The 15,134-nt window shown below is 38.6% G+C and overlaps 1 protein-coding gene across 6 annotated transcripts in view; it reads right to left on the bottom strand.

Moving 5' to 3' along the window:
• Nucleotides 1-1,679: 1,679 nt before the first annotated feature.
• LOC104587508 (chloroplast envelope quinone oxidoreductase homolog) overlaps nucleotides 1,680-15,134 on the bottom strand; it is a 31,339-nt gene continuing 17,884 nt past the window's right edge. For 2 of the 6 annotated variants that reach the window (XM_088896678.1, XM_010245143.3), the window contains 3 exons: nucleotides 11,897-12,038; nucleotides 11,519-11,598; nucleotides 1,680-2,693 (listed from right to left, as the gene is read on the bottom strand). In XM_088896678.1, coding sequence (XP_088752804.1) covers nucleotides 2,004-2,693; nucleotides 11,519-11,598; nucleotides 11,897-12,038 — 912 coding nt within the window. In that variant the 3' untranslated portion in view covers nucleotides 1,680-2,003. Of the gene's footprint in view, nucleotides 2,694-11,518; nucleotides 11,611-11,896; nucleotides 12,039-15,134 lie in introns of all 6 variants that reach the window. The other 4 variants (XM_088896679.1, XM_010245144.3, XM_088896677.1 and 1 more) reach the window with 2 other exon arrangements.

Raw genomic sequence — 15,134 nt, 5'->3', positions numbered from 1 at the left:
GTAGCATTCAACCTCGGATTGATCACACCCCTCTCAAAGAATTCATTAAACACATCTAACAAATCATTCTACAAGATATCCCAACAATCTTGATAAAAGGCCATTCTAAATCCATCTAGACCTAGAGCTTTGGACTAGCTTTTTGACTCATTTGATAGCTTAGGCCAATCCAAACCTTTAACCCAAATTCTATCATTTAAGGGCATTCTATATATTGATCTAAAGTGCACTACAAAAGCCCTAGAGATCTCCCTTTGTTGAGTGATTACTTCTCCTATTACCAACTTAGATATGAAATTCTTCCTTCTTCTATCATTGGCCATTGCATAGAAGAAGAACGTTTATATGGTTCTCAAAAGTTAAAAGGAGTCTTTGCTTCACTTCATACTTATGTTGAGGTTGAGAAATCCAACATTGAGTTTTTGTTGGATTCATATTTTTTGACATTACACCCACCGTCCCATCTTTGATGCCCATAAAGAATAGAGGTGTAAATTGGGTCGTGATGGGCTGGCACAACACGACCCGCATGTGGCCCGCACAAAATGCAGGTTATTCTGTGTTGGCCTGCAAGCCGTCTTAGTCTGTGTCTCCCTCCCCTAGGATAATTTGGGGGGTCGGCCTGGCCTGAGCCCACACGGGTCCGTGTTGTGCCATGTCATAGGTCGGGCTAGTCCATGGGCCAAGCCTTGGGTCAAGTTAGGCAACAGACTAGGCCAAGCTATGAGAGGTTTGTTTAGGAAAATGAAAAAAAATCTTTAAATTTTTATTTTATATGAAATTTGATGTATACAATTGTTTATATATACAATAATTAAATAAAATAATATAATAAATATATATATATATACAGTATGGGCCAGCTTAGCTGTGCTGGCCGTACCAGCCAGGCCGGAGATGGCCCATTCCATCGTGTCGTTCTGGTATGGCCCACGTATTGTCGTGCCGGGATGGCTCAATTTCGTGCCAGGCCGTGTCAGGCCACAAGCGGCATGACCCGATTTACAACTCTAATAAATAAGAAAAAATGAAGAAGAAGAATGATAAGGATGGACCTGTTCTTTGGTTGTGACAAATCACGAGAAGCTTCCTTGGAGATGGATATTCAGTGACGACACTACTTTTGTCGTACTGTCGTGTGAAGACTACAAGTCCCTCTCTTCTAGTTCAGTCTTAAGTTTTACATATCATCATGTGATATAGATAACTAACGAACCGCTAACGACAGACTAAATTGACAGTTTATATAGATAACTAACGAACCGCTAACGGCAGAGAAAAAATGACAGTTTTTTAGAATCTAGTTAATGTAATGACACATTGAGGTTCGAGGGACGGTTAGCTGCAGACTCTAAAGGACTCGAAAGTGTTAATGGGTCCGGGTTCATCTATATTATTGGCTTTTTATGGTTTGGTTGGATAAAGTGTTAGCTCTTCTTCTAAATTTCAATTCTGTGAGATTTGTATATAAGCCTCGAAACTTTACGTTAGGGTCTAATTATGTGGCTCAGAAGGTTAAAACTTTTGGGGATGGGATTATTTGGTTGGGCGTTGTTCAGATTTGAGTTGAACCCCATCTTTGTAATATTTTGCCAATTAAATTTATAGGATAGGGAAACCTATACAAGTGAGACTGAATATATGTACTCTTTAAATCAAATATTTGCACATACAAGTGAGATATAACACTGCCATTATCATATAACAAAAACAACTTTACGTTCCCTAAACACAACCATATTAGAAGACTGTACATAGGTTCTCTTCGAGTCAAATATTTGCACACAATAAAATGATACAGGTTCTAAGAATAGAACCGTGAAATAAAATAGACACCATGGTTTCCAGATTACAATAAAGATGCACAGGAATTTTAACACATGAATTACACACAAGATATTTAGTAATTTTAGTATGAATATATCTTCTGCAAATCCCATGTATAGTGATATTAAAGAAATTCTTATCCACCATACCCCCATGGGGCTAATTTATCCCCTAATTTATGGCTCCACGATTATTTTTCCAGTAGCATGACCTTCTATGCTCTTAGCCCAAGCATCTTCAGCCTTGCTCAGTGGATGTGTCGAGTCAACTACTGTCTTTAGTTTCCCTTCCTTCACCAAATTAACCAAAAACTCCAGATTGTCTTTCTTGGGGGTTACAAATGTTAGCACGTACTTCTTCTTAGAGAAGGTCAACTTCTTCAATGCACAGGTCAGCAAGGAACTAAGGCCAGGAGTGATATCTATAACTTTGGCATTATCGCTCAAATTTGGAGCAAAGGTTGACCAAGGAATACCAGTCGCACAGTGGAGAACTACATCATATTTCCGACCAGAAGGACTCTTCAAGGCTGCTCCTTTTGTGGTCTTATAATCAAGAACTTCATCTGCACCTAGGCTCTTAACCAACTCAATGTTTCGAGCCCCACAGGTTGCTGTGACATGTGTGTTCCCAAGCTTTGCCAGCTGAACAGCATAGTGACCTACACCACCTGAGGCCGCAGTAATCAGAATGTTTGTTGGCTTGCCACTACCATCAAGTTTGACCCCAGCAGAATTGACAAGTATATGGTGTGCAGTGAGGCCGGCTATAGGTAACCCTGCACCTTCAGCTGCTGATACTTCAGGAGGCCTCTTAACTGTCAAGCTCTCTTGCGCCACAACAAACTCAGCAAGACCACCTCCGGTCTGTAATTTCAAAATAGCTATGATTAACAACAACCAGGATAAGTGATTTATTAACATGAACAAGGGCTTTGGAGCCCATTAATGTAGAAAGATAAAAGGAGTGCATCACAGGCACATATACACATATAATGTATACATCAAAAGATGGATAAGAATTCTTAACTCACTCGTAACAAAGACTTCAAAACATAAATCCAAAAAGCTGTTTAAGATAGATTACCAAAAGAAATAATAGAAAGGCCAGTTCCAAGATATGCATCGAAAGAAAAAGAAAAAAAAAAAAAAAACCTCCACTGGCCAGAATAGATATGAAGGAAAAGAGAGAAAAAGGAAAAACCTGGTAGTACTAATCCAACATACACGAGCAAGAGCCCATCTTACATGCAGGACACATTCTCCTCTTGAGGGTATCCTGGTTGCATGGGGGCAATTGATGTTTTTGCAACAAAGTAACCCCATGAAAATGAATAAAATCTCACCTAATTGCTCTAACCTCTTATACAAAAGGAGTAATCAGTTGCCTAGTACTGGGGCATGCATTCATTAAAAGTTGTAGCAGAAAGGATATAATAACAGGACTTATACAAAATTCAGTCCAACTACTTATTTATGCATGTTAACCATGCATTGTTGCATGGAATCTCCTAAATGGACGAAGTCCAAATCTGATGCATGGTGCATTCTGACACTGGATTCTTGAGGGATGACACTTCTACATAAGACATTCCCTTCTCTCCTTGCTTATTTGGCATAAGTGAGCATCTAATGTTTATAACACTTCCATCTTCCTATATAATAATATTCTTGGTAACAAAGATAAACTTTTCAGACTCAATTAGCTCTTTTTTTTGTATATACACACACACATTTGAAAAATGTAAATGAAAAGTGATTGCATTATTGAGGCTCTGTGCAGAGAAGAAATGCACACCTAAAAATTGTAAATACAGCCTTTTGACCAGAGGTGAAGAGCTATCAACAATAAACTTTAATTGAGGCTCTGTGCAGAGAAGAAATGCACCATGAACCAAAGACATTTTCCTCTCCTACTGAAGCTGGTGTTTTCCATTGAGAGAATAAGCCTTGAACTCCACAGGGACCACCCATTGCTGACTGAAAAACTTCACAAAACGAGACTACAAACTGTATGCAAGTAGAAAATGAATCAAAACATGGCTTGCTGACTCGCCAACACTCACATAAATGACATGAATTCTCCACCTGCACACCTCTAGATGCCAGATTATCTCTTTTTTTTTAATGAAATAACGGAACAGTTTTTGTTAATAAAGAAGATCAAAATACAAGAGTAAAGTCACCCCAGAGGTTGAGATGACCATGAACCGTAGAGAACAAACTGAAAGAAGCCAGACTCCCAAACAACAATTATAAATCAAACTCCAAAACAGAAATCCAATACATTAGGATATAGTCCAGTCCCATCACCCCAGAAAAAAAATTCTCTATTTCTACTCCTTGTCTAGCTAATCCATCTGCAAGCCCATTTGAAGATCTGCATTCCCTTTGAACAGCAACTACCCTGTCTCATTTAAGTGCAGAATATTCACTCAGAATGCGTCTATACAGCCACGGGCACCTTTCCTCTTTTCTAACCCATTCCACCACCACTTTAGAGTCCCCTTCAACAATGATGTTGTAGTTATTCTTCTTAAGCAGCTTTAGACCCTGTAGGACAGCTAGAACTTCTGCTCTATAATCACATTTCCATAACCAGCAGGACCCGAATATAAACTAATAAAACTGAAATTCATCGAGCTACTTTGAGGGAGCTCAACCTCCTGAAAAGGCTTACAATGGGGAGATGAGAGGGGTGGGGAGAAAGAAGAAACACACACACACAGAGGACTGAGAAGGTAAGGATTCGATTATTCTCTTTTGACGAGTTTGTTACATAACATGCTCATTTTATAATCACTAAATGACCTTCATGTTAAGACAGTGTATGCCCTCCAATCAGCATGATGTACATTATGACATTTATTGTAAATGAATAAAGTACATATTTGATTCATGTTATTATGGTATGTTTCTGTGTAATACCCTTAAACTGGACACATATGAGACTCGTGTTACTTTAGAATCTTCACAGCCGTTGGATAGATCTGGGGAGATTTATCTTGCCAAGGCTGACACTAATATACCACCAAGTTGGTTGGGGTGGCTTATCTCAGCTGCTAAGGTGAGACCTGAGGTACATGCAGTGTGGGTTTTCTTGAAACCCTGAACCGGACCAAAATTCCAATATTGCCCTGGACTTTGGGAAAAGACATTTTAAAGAACTAAAAGAAAGGTTTTCCAAGCGATTGTGCCAGAGCATAATCTGGTTCACTGACTCTGACCCACTACTACTGTTGTTGCTAACATGATGGCCCTGATGTCTCGGAATCTCATCCAGAAGGTAGACTCCATTCACCTCATGGCCACTCCCAATCATCTTCTTTGACTCCAGATCCTGCAAAACACAATTACCAGGAAGAAAGGTTACGGAACAATTCAAATTCTGTCAAAGAACTAACAGACAGTAGGTTGGTATGAAGTCTAGGGACATGTAAAACAGAAGACAGTTATATCATTGGTCACTCTAATTGTCCCTTTCCCAGCAATGGGGATATGTGAACCATCTGCTGTAGAGACTGTCTCTACTAGAACACAACTGATAGGAACTGAAAAGGGTAGGGGCATTAGTCATGTGCTCAATTGCTCCTGAGTCTATAATCCAGGGAGGTCCCTCCTTACCTAAAGTGGATGCAAGATTTGCAGTTGCATATGAACTACCTGTATGTGCAAAGGAAGAAGTGTAGGTGGCTCCTGCATTCTGTTGTCCATCTGGAAGGCTAGTGCTAGGTGAATCTTTCTTACTCATAAGCTGTCCAAACCTCTCCAATTCTGTCCTCACAACAATGGATTCCCAATCCGTTTGGGAAAGAGGGACCGAAGAGTCTCCTATAGTGGCTACATTTGCATTTCCGTTCTTGTTCCTTATCCGGGCAGGCATAAGATTTGGATGAAGCTTCCAGCAAGTGTCCCTGGTATGCTTAGGCTTCTTGCAATAATCACACACCAAATCCTTCTTATCTTCCCTTCTAGTCTCACTACTCCCCCTGTCTCCATTCAGCTTAGGTTTTGTTGTTCCAACCATAGCTGACTGGTCAATCCCAGGCTGTCTCAGCATTACATTCCTCCTACTTTCCTCTCTAGAGACGAAGGCATAGGCTTGAGAGAGTATCACACCCTCCCTAGAAAGAATATGCTGCCTAGCAATGTCGAATTCAGGGTTCAGCCCTGCCAAGAACTCAAAAACCCTATTCCTCTCTACCAGTCTATGATAGGTTGTTGCATCATTTACACTTTCCCATACCACAGTTTCTAAGTGACCTATTTTCTGCCATAGGGTTTTCAGCATGGAGAAATACAAAGCAAGAGGTTTTTCTCCCTATTTCATACTTATCACCTAATTCCTTAACTGATAGGCTCTAGCTTCATTTTGTTTCTGAGCGTAGGTTTCAGTCACTCCATCCCAAATCTCCTTAGCAGTATTAGCCCATAGGAATTTTTTTGCAATATGAGGTAACATAGAATTACACAACTAGGACATTACGTAATTCTCCTGCACCCATCGGGAAGAGTCTGTATCAGGTTTCTTCTCCTCCCTAGTGAGATATCCTAATTTTCCACAGGCACCAATAGCCATCTTAGCTGATTGTGCCCACTCCAAATAATTTGTACCATCAAGTTTTACTGTAGTAATGATCCCAAACCCAAAAATATCACTACTACCTCCATCACCCAGTCCCATAGTACCGGTAGATTTCAACTCGGTATTCCAACTCTCCATCTTAATTCAAACAGTTCAACAATAAGAAAAAATAGATTGGAAACCTTCCAAAAACAATGTAATATCACACACACAGAAACAAACCCTTTCGGAAGAAGAAAACCCTAGCTGGAGAGAAATCTCTCTCCTCCCCACGCCTCCCAACAGAGAGGAGTAAATCGATCACTCCAGGAGGCTCAGAAAAATCCAGAAACCAAACCACTCTTCAGAAAATCAAAAGAAAGCTAACAATACTTGGCCGCCTAAGATCAGATAAAAAACAAGGAGTCCAACTTTTCTGGGACTCTTCCCCATACTCCAGTTCTTCCTGATTTTGATGTCGAACAGTAGATCACCTTCCTGATGATTAGATCCCACCAAAAAATCCAAGAACTGGGCAATCTACAATAGATCGATCAGCCCTTTATTACTTCATGCAGTCGGCTGATCTAGGGCTGCATGAGAATGCTTCTACAAACCCTAGCCGCTACTCTGATACCGAGTAGAAAGCTTGCTGGATTAAAAAAATATGAAATAAAAGGAGTTTCTTGAAGAAAGAAGGAAGAGAAAAGGAGAAGAGAAGAGAAGTTGAAAAGAAAGGAGAGCTAATAATCTGGTTGCTCCCTTCACTTATTATTTATATTAAAAATAATAGAGCAGTACAAAGACAACTATGACCTTATAGGGCGGCAAGACATAAAACAACATATATAAGACACAAAAACATAATAAAATTTGGACTCACATAACTAATGTGGTCCCCACCTCCTATCTAACAACTAACATAAAACATCTACTCATAAAAACATCACAAAACTGATTAATCTTCAACAGGATCCAAGCTAGTTGAAACTCCCTTGGATCCCAATGTGAAGATGACTGATAGTCAAGGGCAGCCATTAGAAGACCCTACAGGGTATCAGAAACTAGTACGCAAGTTGATCTATCTTACCATCACTAGGCCTAACATCTCCTTTAATGTTGGAGTCCTCAGTCAATTCATGCAGAATCCAACAATTGCTCATTGGGATGGCGTTATGAGGGTGCTCCTGGTCGAGGCTTTTGTACAAGAAAGGGGGAGATATGTCTCTAGTAGGGTACTCAGATGCAAATTGGGCATGGTCTCCGACAAACAAGAAGTCTACTACAGGTTATTGTACTTTCTTGTGTAGAAATCTCATTACTTGGAAGAGCAAGAAGCAGAACGTAATTGCTAGGAGTAGCATTGAAGCTAAATACAGGGCAATGGCCCATGCTACCTGTGAGCTAGTCTAGTTGAAGCATCTTCTTTGGAAGATGAATATCACAATTTGTCAACCCATTAAATTGTTTTGTGACAACCAAGCTACAACGCATATTGCCTCTAATCTAGTGTTTCATGAAAGAACTAAACATATTGAAGTTGATTGCCATTTCGTGAGAGAGAAAGTGACAAGAGGAGAGGTTGTTGCTCCCTATATTAAATCTGAAGAGCAAGTAGCTGATATTTTTACTAAAAGTGTGGGCCGCTCAAGGATGGACTATATTTGTAACAAGTTGGAACTTAATGATATATATGCTCTAGCTTAGGGGGACTATCAGAATTGTTAGAAGTAATTAATAGGGCTAGTATTGTCTTTTTCATGTTATTCTTTCTCTCTTATATCTGCTGTAACTTTCCTATGGGTATTGTAGTCATTTCAGCCTTAGTAGAATGTTAATACAACCTAGGTCGACAATAAGGTGAAGTGAACAGATTTCTCCTTTCTAGTCTTCCCTCTTTTCTTCTCCTTTTCTTCTATTTCCCTTCCCTTTCTCTTCCTATCTTCTTCTCTTTCTTTCTTCTATCCTTTTCTTCACCTTTTCTTACTTTATTAAAGTTGGAACAAAGACCTTTAGGAAGAAGTTTACATGGAACTTCTTCCAAGAGTGAACATCCTTGGGAGTGAAGGAAAGGTTTGTCGTTTGAAGAAATCCCTTTATGGCCTTAAACAGTCCCCTAGAGCTTGGTTTGACAGATTTAGGAAAGCTATCTTGAAAATTGGCTTTTCACAACCACAAGTTGACCATACCCTGTTTATTAGGAGAGTAAATGGAAAAATAACTATGTTGATAGTATATGTCGATGATATTGTTATCAAAGGGGATGATATTTCAAGGCTTGCTGAACTGAAGTCTTTCCTTGCTACTGAATTCGAAATTAAGGATCTCGAAAGTCATCGCTATTTCCTAGGGATTAAGGTCGCAAGGTCAAAGAGGGGCATTTATATTTCTCAGAGGAAATATGTCCTTGATTTGCTTCAAGTGGAAAGAAAATTAGATTGTAAACCGGCTAAAACTCCAATTGATCCCAATATAAGTTAGAAGTTGATGATGGAGATGTCCTTCCTGACAAAGGTGTGTATCAGAGACTTGTCGGTCGCCTTCTCTACTTGTGTCTGACTAGACCAAATACATCATATGTTGTAAGTGTGGTCAGCCAATATATGCACAAGCCTAGATCATCTCATATACAAGCAGTGAATAGAATACTTGCCTATTTGAAGGGATGTCCAGGAAAGGAGATGTTGTATTCTAATCATGGGCATCTGAAGGTAGAAGCCTATTCTGATGCTGACTGGGCAGGTTCTATTGATGATAGGAGTCTATTTTTGGCTATTGTACCTTGGTGGGTGGTAATGTTGTATCTTGTAGAAGCAAGAAGCAATTAGTTGTGGCTCGATCTAGTGCAAAGGCAAAGTACAGAGCTATGGCACATGGAGTCTTTGAGTTGTTGTGGTTGAAGAACTTGTTGACAGAAATGGGAGTGTAGATTGATACTCCAATGATGTTATATTTTGACAATCAAGCTGCCATATACATAGCCCACAACCCTGTTCAACATGATCGTACAAAGCATATAGAGGTTGATCGACCTTCCATTAGAGAAAGAGTTGCCAGTAGAGATAATTTTTGCTTGAGAAGTTAAATGAAAAAGTCTCTTGGTGTGAACAATAACACACCAAGCATTCTCGACACTTTCTTCTTCTTCTTCTTCTTCTAAAAACCTTCCAACTAAGACATTGGATATCTTTAATCCTTTCGCCACTTTGGACATAATAAGGGGCTGGTAGGCAATAGAAAATTCAAAGTCTAAACTACCAAAGAGTTGTAAGGGAATTCAAATCTCAACTTTGTATACCTTTTAAACTCAATTTTGATGGCAGCATCTTAGGAAATCCCGGCCCATCAGGGGTACCGTGGTAGGGGGAGTTGTAAGAGATAATATTAGGTGCTTTCATTGCATTATACTCTGGACTACTAGGAGTGGAGACTCAATATGGAATAACAGGTTGTGCTTCATGGCCTAACAATCTACTAGAGACTTAAATCTGCATGACGTAGAGATTGAAGGAAAGTCTAAGATAGGAGTCAGCTGTTTGAGAAATAGCTCCAAAGGAACCTGGCAACATAGATACACCTTAAGAAAGAAGGCTCTTTCTATCACAAGAGAATTGGGGATAACTTGGTCTTGGACTCCTAGGGTTGCAAACAGTGTGGATGACCAATTGGCTAGATAGGGAGTAAATAGGGAAAGCTTGTATTGGAGGGCTAATTTGTAATTCAAATTTGAATTCCCATCAGGGAATGGTTAGGTAGCATATGCTATAATCCTGTATTTTTTCTGTGCATACTCATTTTCAGTAATAGACTGATCTGCTGCCCAATGTTTTAAAATGCAGAGGTGCGACATGAGGAGTTCCACTACCTAGAGGCGTGAGGCGTAGTTTAGAACGTAAGAGACATAGGCCTCCCAAACACAAGGAAGCGTAAGCCACCTTAAGAGGAGGGGAATGAGGAGGAAGGAGGCATAAGCCTTCCCTTTCTTTTCCTTTCCTTTCCTTTTTTTTCCTTTTTTTCTTTTTTTTTTCTCTATCTTTTTATATGAAATGTGCATGTGTATGCCTCTAGCACACCTCATGAAAAAGGCATATGAGTCGTAGGCCTCTTGCACCTGAGGCGTACGCCTCAGAGGTATCAGCGCCTCTGGCATACGCCTCAGGGCATTTTGGGGGTGCCTCGCTTGGAGGCGCCTCCCATGCTTTTTAAAACACTACTGCTACCTTTCAAAGAAAGTAGTAATTACTATTTTTGGATGTGCCCCCAAGTCGACCTTTTTTATCATGCTGAAACAGATTCATGGACACACGTCGGATCCCAACAGTCATATCCAGGTACATACAACAGCTTAAATCTCAAAAGCAAGAAAAGCCTTTTTCAGAGTCAGGAACAAACATCGAGTCCATTTTCATAAAGATTGATGTAAATTGGTAAACTGTCAACTTCTAATGGATCAAATAGTTCTGAAGAAACATCCAGACAAAAAAAGTTTCCTAGTGTTCATTCAATTAAGTAGCACAAGGTATGTCTAGAAACCATCTAACTATGGTTCTTTCTTCTTCAGCTAGGTAGACCAGTCTGTGAGGTTTTCTAGGATCCAATCCATGCCACTCATCTCTCCCTAATTGGACGGACTAACTGCAGATCTTGGTCTATCCAAATTGAGGCCACAAACCCAACTATTCTATTTTTGTTACAAGTTAGATTCATCAGTTTCAGATCTGAACTAAATATAAAAGAGAAGAAGTAAGAGAGAGAGAGAGGGAGAGAAGAAGAGAAGGAGAAATAGACGAAGAAGCCTGTTCAAACCAGAGAGAAGAGAAAAAAACTTACTCTTAGGTCGGCCAGGATATATATATATAGTTTACTCAAATAATAACAAAGGTCTTTTATGCCCCTATTTAAGTTGGGACACATCAGCACTAACTTAAGGACACATCACCATACTAATAAAACTCAAATGACCATTCTACCCTTATTTAGGCGACACTAACAATTTTCATATGCAGTTCATCACTCTAAATATCTATTTACAAACTGTAATTCTTCTCAATAAATCCCTATAGAATAAAATGCAAGAACAAGTGAATAATAGGGGTGTTATCCCCAAAACATGAGGTTGAGTACTCACACCATGGCTAAGCACAGCAACGACTTTGTCACCAGCTTTGAAATCCTTGATTCCAGACCCAACCTCTACGACCTCTCCTGCTACATCAGTAGCTGTTTCATCAAGTTTGAAAAAATAAGTAAGAAATGAATAAACATGCCTCTCATCTCCTTGTACTATGATCTAACCCCACTACAATGCAGACATTTCTGGTATAGGCTATTTGGAATGGGCTGGTTCCACCTTAGATTATGGTTATATTATGGGAGGTTTTCCACCAGAAAATTAACCCCCCCCGAAAAAAAAAAAAAAGAAGAAAGAAAAAACAGAAACGTTGATCGCAATCCAAGTTGAAAACCTTCAATTAGGATATAGATAAAAAAATTCTTGAGGATATACCTGGTATGTGAGGGAATTTGTGTGGCCGAAATGGTCGTTGTACACCTTTCTGAATTTTCCAATCAATCGGATTTACACTTGTTGCCTCCAGCTTCAGCAAAACTTCACCATTCTTTGGTGTTGGAACTGGAGCTTCCACATGCTGCAACAATTAAGATGTATAACTTATAACATCTCAGTAAGCATGCTGAAATCTAATTTATGATCAACTTCATGTTGCTAAGTACTTCAAGTAGAACCATCATCAATGTTACCAGGGACCTTGATAAGCCTATCCATGTTGACACTTGGCATTTGGCTTGCACTATTTATCTCTGGTTATGTAGCATGCATTCAGAAAAAGGAGGGGGAGGAGGATGTTGGCACTAAGCACCTTCAAAATGCCACGAGAATAGACCTCAAATTTTTCTTACCATATTTTGAATCATTTAGGTAATTTAATATTTATTGACAGATGTATTTGTTTGTGGTTCTTTCTAGATGTTGATCTATAAGACCCCAATATTGGATATACTTTTCCGCAGTATCTCAATAATGGATATACAGGCTCATAGCTTTCAAGGTGAGGCTACATGATACAGGGGAAGCTAGGTACTGCCTAGGTGATCTTCTATATTTTAATAAAAACCTTGAATCCTAGGGTAATTCCCCAGGGTCAATGGCAACAGCAATCATCTATCACTAGTAATTAGGAATAATCTTCATAAAAAAGTATAAACTTCATATAAAAACATAGAAAATCAACATATTCATGAGTAGAAAAAGAAGAAAGGAAATAAAATTCAGAAAATATTTTTTCCTAGGAGAAGAAGAATATGGTGATTGGAAAAAATATTAAGTTCCTCCTTCCTTGTGGGTTCAGGTCTTGAAGTCTTCAAGGGTTCAAGACAGCAAACACCAAAATATGTGTTTACTGAACCCTAAAAATAATAAAGTAATGAAAAAACTCATAAAATAAGAAATGCAGTGTAACAGTGTCCATTTTATTATTATAAATTCAAGACACAAATAATGTAAAAATATTTAATATTTTCATAGCATCATGTACAAGATAGCTAGGCTCTTAAGCAAGGTGACCCTCCACTGGTGCCTTGTCACCAAGGTGTGCCTTGACAACTATGTTCATGCCATGCACCAACATAAAAGTTAACAGCTTATAAGTTCAAACACAGAAAATAGAAAGAGAGAATTTGAAGAATAAGGATGCAAAATAAAATTGAATCTATACATACAATAGAAACTAACTTTGAACTCTCAAACTCAACTCAGAAATCAATCAAATGTCAAACTCCTATTCCACATGATAAATAACTTTACCAGTGTGAGCTTGTCCTACACTGCTGGTCCCAAGCCCAGATAAAGGAGGAGGGTGCATCAAGCTAGCAGACACCACTAAAACTTTTGTCAAACTCTCATGATAAGGATCCTGATTTGTCTTTCCGTGCTCATACTAGAGCAATCTTCATAAACGATGCACTACACCCTAACTCGAGTGTAGTGGCAAGGGCTTGTTAGGATGGTCCTCATAAGTGGCGTGCCATGGCAACACCCGGTTGTGGTGTCAAATAGGCAAGGGTTCCCACATCCTTCTGGACAAGGGAGGGTAAAGAAGCTAGTCCAAGAAACACGACTTCATTTAGCCACTTGGAATGTAGGAACATTAACAAGAAAAACTGGAATTATTAGACACTATGAAGAGAAGGGTTAATATTACATGCCTACAAGAAACTTAATGGAGGGGTAAAAATGCTAAAGAAACTAATAGCTACAAATTATGGTATACGGAGGTAATAGAAATGATGTAGCAATAACAGTAAATAAGGATTTAAAAAAAAATGAAACAACTGTAAAAGTTAAAATATTTAGAATGACTTGGGCTTGAAATGACCAACAATATAAAAAAAGTAGTAAAAAATGACTTAGGAGAATATAAAAGACTGTGGTGGTGAAATAAAGAGGTTCAAAATATAATTAGATTAAAATGAACATGCTACAAAGAATGACAAAAAGCTAGAAATGTAAAAAAAAAAAAAAGGAAAAATGTAAAATCATAAAAAAGGAAGTTGAAAAGAAGGTGAATGAAGTTAAGTGTAAGGCCTATGATGACCTTTACCATAAATACAGTACTAAAGAGGGAGATAAAGGAATGTATAAACTATCTTATCAAAAAAAGGAATGTATAAACTAGCAAGGCTAAGAACGAGGAAAGGCAAAGATTTAAACCATGTTAGGTGCATTAAACATGAAGATCAAAGAGTCTTAGTAAAAGATGAGGAAATCAAACAAACATGGAAAAACTATTTTGAAAATTTATTAAATGAATAACAAGGAGAGGGTGCTAATGGAGAAGATTCTAGTAATACTAGTAATGAGGGTGCTAATGGAGAAGATTCTAGTAATACTAGTAATGCTAAAAATAATATGTACCTTCGTAGAGTTAGACCTACTGAACTAAAAGAGGCACTAAATAAGATGAAAGGAAAGCCATTAGGACTAGATGGGATTGCAATAGAAGTATGGAAAGGTCTGGGAGAGATAGGTTTGTTATGGCTAGCCAAGCTATTTAATAAGATAGTGAAAGAAAAGAATAAGCCTAATGATCGGAGAAACAGTGGTATGGTGCCTATATGTAAGAACAAAGGTGATATACAAAGTTGTAATAACTATTGAAGGATTAAACTTATGAACCACAGTATGAAACTTTGGGAGAGAATAATTGAACAAAAATTACAACTTGAAGCAAGTGTATGGGAGAACCAACTTGGCTTTATGCCAAGGAGATCAACAATGGAAGCTATATTTCTTTTGAGATGATTGATAGGAAAATTCAAAGAGAAGAAGAAAGATCTTCATATGGTGTTCATTAATCTAAAAAAGGCATATGGTAGAGTTCTTAGAGAGATAATATGATGGATCTTGGAAAAGAAAGGGGTTCAAAATAAGTATATGATGGATCTAACAACCATTGTTAGAACAACAATGGGAAAAACTTCAAATTTTATAGTTGGGAATTTGATTCTTAAAAATGAAGCCTTGTTGGGAAAGTGTCTGTGAAGATGGCCAATGGAAAGAGAGTTTATGGCATAGGGTGGTGGGTAGCATTCATGGCTGTTCCGATTCAGGTTGGGATGCTGGAGTATCTCGTTGGGCTACTCTATCAACTCCTTGGAAGGCAATAAATACATGGCATTCACACCAGAATAACAAGAGGAGGTTATGCCAAAAACCATGGGAGAGG

This window comes from Nelumbo nucifera, chromosome 1, assembly GCF_055504915.1.
Source record: "Nelumbo nucifera cultivar China Antique chromosome 1, China Antique-T2T, whole genome shotgun sequence".
NCBI lineage: Eukaryota > Viridiplantae > Streptophyta > Magnoliopsida > Proteales > Nelumbonaceae > Nelumbo > Nelumbo nucifera.
The sequence above is the reverse complement of the archived record's forward strand: the minus strand, read 5'-3'. Positions and strand labels throughout refer to the sequence as shown.